The 13,748-nt window shown below is 53.6% G+C and overlaps 1 protein-coding gene across 2 annotated transcripts in view; it reads left to right on the top strand.

Moving 5' to 3' along the window:
* SECISBP2 (SECIS binding protein 2) overlaps positions 1 to 13,748 on the top strand; it is a 59,809-nt gene that overhangs the window by 6,060 nt on the left and 40,001 nt on the right. For both annotated transcript variants that reach the window (XM_044266095.1, XM_044266094.1), the window contains exons 4-10: positions 16 to 139; positions 1,460 to 1,677; positions 4,536 to 4,617; positions 6,295 to 6,497; positions 9,167 to 9,292; positions 11,309 to 11,398; positions 12,641 to 12,773. In XM_044266095.1, coding sequence (XP_044122030.1) covers positions 16 to 139; positions 1,460 to 1,677; positions 4,536 to 4,617; positions 6,295 to 6,497; positions 9,167 to 9,292; positions 11,309 to 11,398; positions 12,641 to 12,773 — 976 coding nt within the window. The remainder of the gene's footprint in view (positions 1 to 15; positions 140 to 1,459; positions 1,678 to 4,535; positions 4,618 to 6,294; positions 6,498 to 9,166; positions 9,293 to 11,308; positions 11,399 to 12,640; positions 12,774 to 13,748) is intronic.

Consider the following 13,748-nt stretch of genomic DNA (forward strand, 5'->3'; position numbering starts at 1 on the left):
TACTTCTCCCCACAGAAAAAAACGTATGACGAGCAAAAGTTTGACAGCAAGAAGGCGGACGGCTCTCTGTCATCTGATACAAAATCAGTTAGAGGTTCACATCCTGTGTCCATTCACGCGGACGCGGCCTTGAAACCAGGTGAAAAAGACATACTGTCTGATGTCCTGTTGTCCTTCCCCGCCCACCCCAGAAGTGGCTCTGTTCTTTGTACACCTGTTTCTGCGGAGGCCGTTGGACTCTGGTCGATCCTGGAGACCTCTCCGCCCAGGGAAGGGCCTGTTGGGGAGTGGGGGGCTCTGTGGTGTGCCCTAGTGTGGCAGGACCTGGCCCAAAGCCACATGGCAAGTAAGTGGCACCCACAGGCCTCGAGACATGTCCTTAAGTAAAACGCAGGCACATCCCTTGGACTATATTTGACGATATTTGTTCCTGAAATAGCTTCTCTGGTGTTCTGTTGGGACGCTTTTTTTTTTTTTTAAAGATTTTATTTATTTATTTGACAGACAGGGATCACAAGTAGGCAGAGAGGCAGGCAGAGAGAGAGGAGGAAGCAGGCTCCCCACGGAGCAGAGAGCCCAGTGCGGGGCTTGATCCCAGGATCCTGGGATCATGACCTGAGCCGAAGGCAGAGGCTTAACCCACTGAGCCACCCAGGCGCCCCCGTTGGGACACTTTTTAACAGGTGAGAGAGTTTGCATTTTGAATCCCATCCTGAGCAACAGCCAGCCTGGGGCAGTGTAGTTACTCAGGGACGTGTCTGCTCCGGCCGTGGAAACTGCTGTTCCAGGCTGTGGCTGAAAGCTAGTGGCTGCAGGGTGGCCGGTATGGACTAGTGCCGTTTGATGGCTTGTTTATGAAGAGAGCTACAACTTCTGTAATAGTGTAGTTACTAGGGATGGCCATTTTATTTACATGTATAACTTACATTACTTGGTATATACGTCTTTCTCTTTGTTTTGACTTCACTCAGAAACCATTTGGCGCAGGGCAGTTTGCAAGGAAAGTTGTACCGTTAACTGTAGTGACTGGCTTCATGGCCTTACAGTCCGCATCGGGATTCCAAGTTGACTTCTGCCTGCTTTCTTCCAAAGTTCCTCTCACGTGCGGGAGAGGTATCACTGAGAAGAAATTCGCTGGCGTCGCCGTAAATGTGCGGAACCCTGCAGTGCGTGTGGAGGGTAGTTAGGTCAGGCTGCAGTACCTAGTTCGCGAGCTGTAGAATTCCGCCTCAGAGCTTTGCTTTCTCCTGCCTGCGGGCCCGACCCCAGCAGCCGGCGCTTCCGGCCCTCGCTGCTTCCCGTCGCTCCGCAGGTGGCACCGCTGGCAGATGGCGGAGGGCCTCGGACAGGCCCGTGTCGGTGTGTCGGCAGCGAGAGACATCCGCCCTGCGGTTGAGGTGTGCGTACGGGTCTTCACACAACACCTACGTTTTCACCCCTTTTGTTTGTGTTTGTACAGACGGTTACCAGAGACGGACAGACAGGAAATCCAGAATCGTTGAGAAAAGTGTGTCTGCCTCCAAACCCGGGTTTGAGTTTACCAGGTTGGACTTTCCTGAACTGCAGGGTGCAGAGACCAGTGAGATCGCAGAGACACAGAAGCAGCCCAAGTGGGGCCCTCTGCGCCCCGCCTCAGCCGACCTTTCTCTTCTCCGAGAGGTGGTGAGGCCTGCCGAGGTGCGTGCGGGGCCCCCGCTCTGTTTCCCTCCTCCCCTTCTCTCCTTTCCTTCCTTCTCCCCACGCGCCTTTGTAGGTGCCTCTCGTTAACGTTCCATCTTGCCGTGGGGGCCTTGCCGTGCACACAGAGGACCGTCTGCTTGGACTCTTTCCAGCCTGGTGTGGGCCCCAGTACAGCAGATTCTAAAAGAATCGCCGAATGCGCTTCCTGGTTCCTGCTAGCTGCGGGGGACAGGGGTCGAGCTCCGGCACGGTCCCGCTGCGTAGACCGCCCCCCGTGGTCCCCTCACTCCCAGCACTGCATTCCCACAGCACGTTTGCAGTAGAGACAAACGGATTCTTTCAGTCCAGCAGTAGTATGTCAGACTGTGCAGGGTAGCCTCCGGTTTTTCCAGGCTTTCCATCCGTACCGCTCTCATGGATGCCATCACAGGCTCCGCAGAAGCATAGTCACGGGGTGTTTGGTTTGCCATTTAACGATTTTTAAAATACCCCGTGCTCCGCATTTGGTCTTGCAGTTTCAGGCCCTCCAGCTTCTAGGAAAAGACATCCTGAGATTAGTAGTCTCTGAGGTGGCTTCTCCAGTTTCTGCCAAGAGAGGGTGGGAGGGCGAGGAGGAGGAGGACACGCGGAAGGAGCCCCCCGGCCACCCACCTGTGGAATGGTGGGGGCTCTGCTTCCTCGAATGCGCTTGGTGCCGGGCCACTGACCCCCAGCGGCGGGCAGGGCGGCTGCCTCGTGCAGAAGAAACCGCGTCCCGCACGCATTGACCTTGATGCCGTGCGCCGCGGCGCGCGTCCCTGTGGCTTAGCCGTGACGAGGGAGGCAGGCCGGCCGGCTGGGCTAGAGGACTCTGGTTTGGCAGCCCTGTGACCCCTTTGGTCCGGCTGCGTGTGGGGAGTAGCTGAGTCTCGAGGGGCTGTCCGTGTGCATCCCTGGTGGTCGGTGCGTTAACGCAAGCCTGGGAGCCTCTGGGGAAGTAGGACAGGCCGCCAGGGAGCTGTTGTGTCGTGGTCACCGGCTACACACCTGTCTGGACACGAAGTGAGGCACGTGGCTCCGGGAGGAGGGGTCCGTCTGGACTCCTTGCCTGAGGATGCGTTCACACTCTTGAGTTACACGGGGACTTCTAACTTTTTCTTGTAGAACAGACTTTTCTCCCTATTTTAGGGGTATCTTTGAACATGAGAAATTTTTAAAACAGTTGACCCTGAACAGCAGGGGTTTGAGCTGCATTAGACATGGGTGTTTTTGATAAACACAGGGCAGTACTGTAAACGTTTTCTCTTCCTCGTCATTCTCTTAGTGATGTTCTCTTTAGCTTACTGTGCTGTTAGGGTACAGGATGTGACGCAGGTTACGTGTGCTGTGCCTGTTAACTCTTTATGTGGTCGGTCGGGGTTCTGGTCAGTAGTAGGCTGTTAGTCGTTTTGGGGGGTCAGAAGTTCCATGTGGAGTTTCGCCTCTCCAGGGGTCAGCACCCCAACCCCCATGTTGCTCAAGGCTCACCTCTGTCTGAAGTTGTTCAAGAGAAAACCGTGTTAATCACCTAAATCTTTTTTTAATGGTGCATTGTGGGGCCTGAGGGGATCCCCTCAGTTTGAAGATAGGCACCTGTAGGACTTTGTGTTTGAGTTTTTAAGACTTTTGGCATTTTTCCATGTCATTAAGTAGTTTTTGAAAACCTGTTGCACTGACCCTTGATGGATATGTGTAATTTCTGTAACGCTCTCGGACAGGTGAGCCATGGTGAGCAGGGAAGTTGTATTCAGAGAACGGGCTGTTTCAGTAGTTTTACTTTTTGTTACTGGGCTCCGATTTAATGAATCAGACAAATGGGAAATTTTGGAAGGCTCTGAGCTTTAGAATGTAAGCCCGTTCAGATGTGAATGGATCCCTTCCCCCCTGAGTGCTGTGCTCACCCCGAGCCCACCCTGACGTCTGTCTGCGTGTGCTCAGCCGCCCGTGTCTCATTTGCTGCTTCGTGTTTTGTACATTTGTTGTCTCTGTGGACCTTCTCAGGGATTTTTTGGGACTTTGGTGCGTGGGCATGGTGCACAGTGCCCCCCTGTCAACCCCAGGCAGGGGCCCTGCGGCCTCACGTGGTGGGGGCACAGTTGTGCTGATGAGAACTTGTCTGTCGTGTAGTTAGGAAGCTGTGTGGTGCGCGTGCTCTGATCCCCTCCGTGGGGCCTGTTCTCCCCCTGGCAGAGAAGTAGGGGACACTGCGGGCTCAGCTGAACACTGTGGGTGGCTTCTCCTACAAGGAGTGAAATTTGATGTTACGTATGTTTTTACTTATCTGGGATTTTTTTTTTTTTTTTTTTAAGAGCTTGAGAGCTGGGTGGGGGGCGTGATGGGAGGGGCAGAAGGAGAGGGAGAGAGAGTCCTCCGCAGGCTCCACACCCAGTGCCCTGCCCGACGTGCGGCTCAGTCTCACAGCCCTGAGATCATGACTTGATGACTTGAGCTGAAACCAGGAGTCAGAGGCTCAACAGACTGCGGCACCCAGGCGACCTGGAATTTTTTTTTTTTTTTTTTTAAAGATTTTATTTATTTATTTGACAGAGAGAAATCACAAGTAGACGGAGAGGCAGACAGAGAGAGAGAGAGAGAGAGGAAAGCAGGCTCCCTGCTGAGCAGAGAGCCCGATGCAGGACTCGATCCCAGGACCCCGAGATCATGACCCGAGCCGAAGGCAACGGCCCAACCCACTGAGCCACCCAGGCGCCCCGAACCTGGAATTTTTAATTAGCATTTATTTTGGAGATTTTACAAATGGCAGGGGAAGCTGTATTTAAAAATTAAGTGATTACTTTCAGTTTGAAATGGTAAGAAGATGCTGGTTTGCCTTTTAGGGTGAAGGGGCAGTGAGAAGCACGGGCGCAGCAGAGACCGTGACCAGCCGCGCTGTGGCCGGGCCCTCCTCCTGCACCAGAGGTAAGGGGCTGCCGCGGCTTTCAGATAGCAGCACACTGTTGTGCAGGCCCAGTGCCTCAGAAGGGGTTTTGTTCTGAAGCCTCTCTAAGACAGCTGCGGGGTGCGGACAAGGTGGCCTCACCGTGAGAAGCTGGGAGTGATACAGGAGATCCCACATCGTTGGGCGAGGAGCGTAGAGTGGGAGCAGAGAATTCCAAGTGAAACGTCTGGTTTGTTCAGTTAAGGAGAAATTTTACGAACCCAGAAATGACAGTTTACCGAAGTGTAGCCTGCACCAGTGGTTCCATAGTTCTAGGTGCAGGACCCCTCAGCACCCTTTAAAAACCCCCGAGAGCTTCTGTTTATTTGCACGATAGTGATTCGTAGTCACAGTATTCAAAGTTAAAACTGAGAAATTCTTAAAATTACTTTATTATTCTCTTATAAGTAACAATAATAAACCATTACCTGTTAATGTAGCTTTTTTTTTTCCAACGATTTATTTATTTATTGGAGAGAGATGGGGAGAGAGGCAGGGAGAGAGAATCTCAAGCAGACTCCCTGCCAAGCACAGAGCCCAGCACGGGGCTCGATCCCAGGATCCCGAGACTGTGACCTGAGTGGAAGTCAAGAGTCCAATGCTCAACTGACTGAGCCGCTCCGCTGTCCCAACATAGCATATTGTTATGGAAATAGCTTTTCCAAAGTTAGACCGTAGCGAAGAGAGCAGCGTTTGTCATGTGTGCAACTCTGCAGCCGGCCCAGGGCGGCCTCGGCCGTGGTGGTTTCACTGTCCTGTGTCGCGCGGCGTCCTGGAAACCCCACTGGACACTCAGGAGCAGGAGCGTGGGGGTGGCGCAGGGCCCGTTCCTCCCGCCAGGGAAATGGTTTTGACCTCAGACCCCTGGAAGGCTCTTGAGGGCCTCAGAGCGTACTTAGAGACCTGGCCGGGCTGCTCCAGAGTGACGTGTCGGAGCGCGCTCAGTTATTCTGCCTTTAGTCTTTCTGAGTAGCTTGTCCTAACGAGACATTTTTACAGAATTATTCGTGATGTGTCCACAAGTGTGTGTTCTTTTCCGTTCTCACGTGTGGTGTGTGTGTGCTTTGCTGGAAACCTTCATACAAAAGGGGACTTGAACCTGTGTAACTCTGGCACGCAAGCGTCCCATCTGGTCCACTGGAGGCTCGCCCCTGGCTGCCCAGGGTCGGCCCGGGCCCTCTTCTGTCCGGGCTGCCTGGGGAGAAGCGTGGCTGTACTTGGGCCTGAGGTTGAAAAAGAAATTACCACTTGTTCTGGTAGCTGAGGACTGTGATCTTTGACCTGGGGTGTTATTGGTGCACAGCAAGGTTAGTAGGGCCAAAACTTGATCTTTGCCCTATTAATTTTTGTGTGTTTGTCATGTGGACCTGATTGTGGATTGTTACTTTTTAACCAGAACTATGGTTTGTCTACCCACCCGCAGCCCCAAATTAAAGAGCCAGTTGCTAGGAAAATCACGCAACCTACATGTTAACTCAGCGTGCGTGTTCCCAGAAGAAAGCTTAGCAAATGCTCTAGTTTCCAAGAGAATGTTTTGAGCACCAGTCTGAATTTAATTATGCTCTGGGTAATGACCTCGCATAATGTGTGTTTAGAATTTCTAAGCAGTTTTATTTTACCGTTGGGATGGCTCATGCACTTTGGTTATCTTCGAGCAGAGCTCTCTTGGACACCAATGGGTTATGTCGTTCGGCAGACGTTGTCTACAGAACGGTCTGCAGCCCCTAAAAACGTTACTTCTGTGATAAACCGAGAGACGCTCGCTTCGTCCGCAGACCCTCGGAGCGTCAGTACGTCACCGCCTGAAGTTTTATCTTCGGATCCTTCCTGCAAAGAGAAACACGTCCACTCCGCTACGAAGGTACGTGTCGTGTTGGCGTATGTTGGTCTTCTGTGCCCCTGGGTAGTCTGTCTTTCTCAGATCCTAACAAAGTGTTGCATTCTGTGCTGTAGTCGCTACTGTGAGTCGGTTGTACTCGTATCTTGAAAAAAGCAGAAGCCCAGTCAGGGAGCACAGTGGTAGCTTTCCGAGTTCGGGGCGGCGCTGGTTTTACACCCGGGCTCTAAAGCATCTGTGACCCTGTTCTGGAGTCTTCAAAGGAGAGATGCCGCAGAGCTTCACACTCTGGCGTATGCAGTCCTGCTCTCCTGCCCCCTAGTCTTTTATCTGTTGTATTTAAATTGCTTTTACCTACTAGGGTGAGGCCAGCAAGACAACTGAATTCCACCTTTTGTGGTCGCCAGGGTTGGTTACTGGTTTCTGGTCGACGGCAGCTGTAGTGAGACAGCATCGCAGGATCCTTTTTCCATTTCAGTTCAGACGTTAAGCTGTCATTGTCATCGGTTCCTGGATTTATTTCTCCACGAGCCTTTCTTTCTGGTCTAGATTTTGTTCTTTTTTTTTTAAAGATTTTATTTTTTTATTTGACACAGAGACAGAGATCACAGGTAGGCAGAGAGGCAGGCAGAGAGAGAGGAGGAAGCAGGCTCCCCGCTGAGCAGAGAGCCCGATACGATACGATGCGGGGCTCGATCCCAGGACCCTGGGAGCATGACCTGAGCTGAAGGCAGAGGCTTAACCCACGGAGCCACCCAGGTGCCCCTAGATTTTGTTCTTGCTTTTCATGGTGTGTTGGTACATTACTTTAGGTGGGGATGTGGCCATGTTTGCTGATGTGCAGTGACGCCCTTTCTAAGAGAGCAGTTTCTGTTACCCACAGTGTCACAGATCACCCCGTACAAACGGGAGCTGTGCTGACGGAGGGGAAGTGTGCTGCTGACCCTTAGAGCGAGGTCAGACCTGCGAGCCTGTCCTCACCGCTTATGAACCACGTGAAGGACCTGGGAGCCGCAGGCCAGACCCTCTCTGAGCACCCGTGGCGCCACCAGCTGTGGGCGTGTGGGCGTAGGCGGCGCGGCAGGGCTCAGGCTGGGGCCGCCGCTCGGCCACCGTCTCGCTCTCTGAACCAGGCTTCCTCACGCACGGTTCAGATTCTCCGAGTTAATATTAGTGATTTTGTTTTATTTTCCCATAAACTTTGTATTTTTGTTTTTAAGATTACATTTAAGAGCGAGAGCACCAGCAGGGAGAACCAGGCTCCCTGCTGAGCAAGGAGTCGATGCGGGGCTTGATCCCGGGGCTCTGGGGTCATGACCTGCGCCGAAGACAGACTTTCTACCAACTGAGCCACGTAGGCACCCCTAAAATTGGTTTTCTGATTATAAGTCTGAGGAAAGTTTATTTTAGGAAAGTTCTAAGATAAAAATTTAGATCACCTGTAGTCTTACAACCCAGGGGTGTGGTCTCCTGCATAACGGGGGTGGTAGGGCCGGGATGTGTTTCCCTCTGAAACTCTGTGTTCTGAGCTCTTGCTACTGAAACAGCAAACGTAAGCCACAAAGAGCGACTGAGGACCGAGACGTCTTCCCTTTGTTGCCCGCTCCTCGGAAGCCTGCGTTAACGACAGGATATATATTCTACCTCAGGCTTCTCAGAACATCAGCACAGAGAGCTCTGTTTTTTAAGTTTCTTTTTTTTCTTTTAAACAAAAATGAGACCGTATGAGACTATTCTGCACTCTCATCTTTCAGAGTTGACCTTTTCACTTCACAAGATGTCAGGGGCAGGTCCTCTGGGTCAAGAAGTGAACGTTCTTAGGGACAGTCCCCGCCTGGGATAAAGCAGGGCCCCTGACGAGGAAAGGCCCTGCTCTCTGGTAGACCGGCGTGGCGCAGACAGGTCGCGATGGGTGCTCCAGAAGGCCTGGCGGGGGACATGGACACGGGCTGGCTCTTGAGCCGGAATGACAGCGCGGGCCTGGCCTGGATCCTGGTGTGAGGCCAAGGTGTGTTTGAGCTGACGGAGAGGGCGGGTGGGAGCTGTGGGGTCACATTCAGCAGCTGTGGGATGCGCGCAGACGTTTGTCTGATTTGAAGGCTCCACAGGGGATTCAGGTGTGTGATCGGGTTTAAGGACCACCAGGCTGCTAGGAATGGCCCTGTCCGGGTTTATTTTATTTACTTTATTTTTAAAGACTGTTTATTAAAGAGCACTCACAAGTGCACATAAGCAGGGGGAGCACAGAGGGAGAGGGAGAAGCAGACTCCCTGCTGAGCAGGGAGCCTGATGTGGGCCTTGATCCCAGGACACTGGGTTCATGACCTGAGTCGAAGGCAGCCACGGAACCCTCTGAGCCACCCAGGCGCCCCCAACAGACCTGGATTTATGCAAAGACTTCGGGTTGGTATTAAGAGATGGTAAAATGATCTCTTGCGGCCAGAAGTAGGGATATCAAGTCTGCCAGTTTCAAAGTAATTGGATAGGACAGCTTTCTCAGCAGATTTCTTTTCCTTGAGAAGTACTGTCCTGAGTGCTGGTCTTCGGAAAACAGAGGTGAGGAGCCCAGCTCTGAACAGAGCCGCCTTCTGGCTGAACAACTTGGTATCTCCGGTTTGCTCCAGTTCGTGGAAGGAAACATTCTAGCGAGTGTCTTATAAACTCATGACTTTGCTGTGTTTTTTTCTCTCTAGTCCAGAGCATCCCATGGCGGCGATTCTGACCAGAATGAAGCCTCAAGAAAGCACAAGAAAAAGAAAGAGAAGTCTAAATCAGAGTACGAAGTCCTGACGACGGTTCAGGAGCCGCCAAAGATTGAAGTACGTGTCTCTTTATTATGCTGCTCATGGTCTAAGGCGTGGGCCCGCCCCAGCCGACGCACAGACCCGCGCGGGCTTCCGAAGGGAGACTCTCCAGCACTTCCTTCCGTACTCTTCGCCCCGTGCCACAGGGAATAGGTGCCCCCCGTGTTCTCCCCTCGGGCGGCCCTGCGCAGCGGCAGGGCGCGTGCGGAGTCGAGAGCCGGGTGCCTGCGGGGAGAGCCGGTCCGCGGGTGCCGTGGTGCTCACGCCGGCTCTTCGGCGTCTCGGTTACCTGTTTCTCCTTGCTTTGGCATGCTGGCGTTTGCAGGGTCTCCTTTTCTGTCCAGACATGAGACTGTAATGTGCTTCAGTCGGGAGGAAAATGAGAATCCCATAACTCCATCATGGGCCCTGGCCGAGAGAATTCCACAGACCTGCAAAATCCCTCGGTGCACTGTTCTCCTGCGGTACCACAGGCCAGCCTCTGTGCTGCGGGGAGTCGCCCTGGGTTCACACTTCGTGCCAGACTCAGCCTGACTCCCGGTGCTCGGCTCTGCTGCCTGCCCTCCGGCTTAGGGCCAAACCTGAGACTTTCCCACAAACGTGGCGGTTCCCACAGCTCTTGGCGCACTCCCTTGAAGACACTGGGGTCGCGTGTGTGAAGACCTGTGATTCTGGCAGAGTGTTAATGATTTGGGCCAACAAATAACTCATGGAGTTCTGCTCCCCTGTCCCGCATCACTTCTCTGAGTCATGTAGAATGGTAACGAAAGCATCTAAGGTGTTTTTAAATGACTTCACCGTTGTCATTAGAGGCCTGTTGCCCTGTTTTCTATTTCATTTCTATTTTCTAGTCCGGGAGCAGCGCACGGGACTAGAGCAGCACTCCCGAGACTAGACTGACGGGTACTCTAACGGAAGCGCAGTTGAAGGCTGAGTGCTGGAACACTGTGTCCGGGGGCCCAGGGCCCCCACAGCCTTGGGGCCCCCGCCCACTTGCTCTCTAGGGCAGTGGGATTGGAACTGTGGTCTTTAAATCAATTTCTTTTTTTTTTTTTCAAAGCCAAACAGTAAGGGTCTTTTATTGCGAGTCCGAACCCGGACCTCCGCGCACTCGTTGCCGGGGACGCTAAGAGGTCCCGAGCTCGGGATCACAACACCTTCTTTTTTTTTTTTAAAGATTTTATTTATTTATTTGACAGAGAGAGATCAGAAGTAGGCAGAGAGGCAGGCAGAGAGAGAGAGAGAGGGAAGCAGGCTCCCTGCTGAGCCGAGAGCCCGATGCGGGACTCGATCCCAGGACCCTGAGATCACGACCTGAGCCGAGCGGCTTAACCCACTGAGTCACCCAGGCGCCACCCAGGCGCCCCGATCACAGCACCTTTTATACACTATTTTTGGGGAGGCAGGGACTTAGCATACATCATAGTATCTTCTAACAAATTGCCACATACCACGAGAAAATCAAAAAAGAACTCTCTAATGTGACTGGCGCACTACAGAGCGGGAGAAGGCTGGGAACAGATTACTGGTTAGGTCAGAGGGCTGTCGTTCTTCAAACTGCTGAGTTGGTGCCGCCAGGGTATGTGGCACCTCAGGATTGACCGGGCTCTTCCTGTCCAGCCGCGGGGCGCCAGATGGTTGTTATCTCTCGGCCCAGAGCCGGACTGGGGGGGGTTGTCCAGGAGCAGTCATTCTGTCACGTCCAGTTCCGGGTGGGGGTTTCCTCTTGGCCCCGAGCGGGGGGAGGGGTCCGGGAGCAGCCATTCTGTCAGGTTCACATCTGGGTGTGGGATGTGGCTACAGAGTGTCCGTACAAAGTCTGCTGGTATTTTTCCATCTCTCTAGGCCTTCCTCAGGTTCCTTCCCCCTTTAAATCAATTTCTAAGAGTAAAACGGTTTGGGGCGGTTTGAGGTCCCCTCGGGAGCTCTGTGGGAGCTGGTGACAGAGATCCCGGGCAAGGAACAGCTCGCACGTGGGCACACTGGGTTCTCGTGATCCGCAAAGAGCTCAAGGGTATGTGGTTTACTTAGGATGCCGAGGAGTTCCCCGATCTGGCTGTTGCGTCTGAAAGGAGAGAGAGAGCGGCGTCTCCGCGGTGTCAGGCCAGACAGCAGGCACAGGTACGATTCAGACTGACGCGGTCATGGCTTGAGGCTTCACTCTTCCTGCCTGACTCAGCTCTGGAGGAAAAGGAATCTTCCAGACTTCTACACGTACGAGAAAGGTGGTTTTGTTTTGATTTCTTTCTTCATTGGAGAATCACGCGGGGGTCGATGCTCTAAGTGTGCGTGCTGTGTCCCCTTCGTGAGAAGGCGGCGGTACGGCCGCTGCTGCGTCAGGAGGCGGCACAGACTGCCTGCGGGTCTTCGACGGAGAGTGGGAAAAGTGGGCTGTTTATTTGGGAAACAGGAATTCCGTTGTGAGGTGGCAGAGTCTGACAAAACCAAAAGGAGGCCCCCCAAAAGGAGGCCCCCCTTCCCTCCTTGCAAATTCAACGCTGAGTGCCCAGTACAAGGTGGAGAGAGGGCTCTCCTCGAGCCCCTGCCCGCGGGGGATTTGCGGATGAACTTGTGCTTCGTCTTCCGGGGGGAGAACTCGAACACGTGGCCCCACTTCTCCACGAGTCTCCAGCACTTTCCCTGTCATTTGGCCTTCGGAAGTGGGGGCGGTATTTTCACATTTGTGAGCAGTAAGACTCTGAACGTTGTGCAGATTCCCTGGGATTCCTGTGGTCCAGTTTGGTCCTCTCCTGTCTGCCCGCGGAGTCTCTGTAGCCACCTATGTGGCACGTCGCGCGCTCCTGGTGACGTGGGCCCACGGCTGGGCAGGAGGACGTGCCGAGGGCGGGTGTGCTGCGGCTGCCCGTGTCCGAGGACCCCAGATCACAGCCCTTTCAGAGTAGCATGTGTTTCAAGTAGAGCCCAGCTCGTGCCTGAATTGCACGCCTGCCGCGGGCATTTTGGACTTGTGTAAATTCTTGGTCCCAGCCCGCTGACTTCATGCATCCGGTTGGCTCTCCGAGGCAGTCGGAAGTTGCGTGGTGCCCGTGAGACAATTACACCCATCGGTTGGCCTCACACACGGACTCCTGCTGGCACACGTCCTCGTGTCCTACCTGGGAGTGTGCGCCTACACCGTGCGGGTGCAGGCGGAGACCCGGGGCTGGGGGGGGGGGGGAGAAACCACCGCAGTCACCTTGAAAGGTGATGTAGCATTATCTGGATTTTTCTTTAATTTTTAGATTTTTAATGGTTGCTATAAATAGGTTTCATTTTATCTTTTATGACTTTTTGTTGTGAAGTGAAAAGCATGGTTGTAAAATACACCATCCTAAGAGAACTTCCGACTCTTTCATTCTTTAGAGCAGTTATAAAAATAGTGGAAAGAAGAGCCAGATTCCAGTGCAGTTGGATTTGGGGGGCATGCTGGCGGCCCTGGAGAAGAAGCAGCACTCCCAGAGCGCGAAGCCGTCCTCCAGACCCGTGGTGTTCTCGGGTGAGTGCAGCTTTTCGTCTCCGAGGGGCGGCCGGTCTCTGCAGTCGGAAGCGGCGGGGTCCGAGGCCGTGGCCCTGGGGTAGGGAGAGAGCTACTAGTGGGATAGCTCGGGAGTCCAGAAAGAAACCCACGTAACCGTGGCCAGGGAGTTTTTGACCAAAATATGTTCGTTCAAACAACAAGGAACAGTTTTGAACAACGGTGTTGGGACAGCTGGATTTCCACCTGCTGGAGAAAGCCGGGCTCGCGCCTCACCCCGCGTGCGGCAGTTCCCGCGGAGCCATGACCCGACGCAAGCACGAGGCCCGCAGAGGCCTTAGAAGAACACGGAGGGGGGGGCGCCTGGGCGGCTCCGTCGGTGCAGCGTCCGAGTCTTGGTTTTGGCTCAGGTCGTGATCTCCGCTCGGGCTCCGTGCGGGGCGGGGAGTCTGCTTCGGAGTCTCTCTCGTAATAACAAAAAGTAAATTTCACCACCTGTGCTTAGGCAGTGGCTTTTTAGCCAGGACACCAAAAGCACAGGCCACAAAAGCAAAAATAGATAAACAGGATTTCATCAAAAACAAGAACTTTTGCGTAGTAAGGGACATTATCAAAAAACGAGAAGAATTTCTTTACAGAAAGCGAGAAAATGTTTGCAAATCACATACCTGATAAGGATTTGCTGTCCAGAGACCTACGGAGTCCTCCTAAAGCTCCACATTAAACACCCACTAAAAAACAGGCGAAGGACTTGACGGCGCTCCACAAGAAGACACTCACGTGGCCGGTCACACGTGAGAAGCTGCCGGACGCCCTCAATCTAGACCAGTTGAGCCAGCGCCGCAGGGAGCTGGTTCTTCGTGCCTGCCGCGGTAGCTGTCGTCGGAAATTTGGAGAAACGGGGGAGGGCGAGACCACTCTGGGAGGCCGTCCGGCAGCTCCTCGGGACGCTGGACCCGGCCCCTCGCAGGCGCCTGCTCACAGCAGCAGCGTCCC

This window comes from Neovison vison, chromosome 9 (genome assembly GCF_020171115.1).
Source record: "Neovison vison isolate M4711 chromosome 9, ASM_NN_V1, whole genome shotgun sequence".
NCBI lineage: Eukaryota > Metazoa > Chordata > Mammalia > Carnivora > Mustelidae > Neogale > Neogale vison.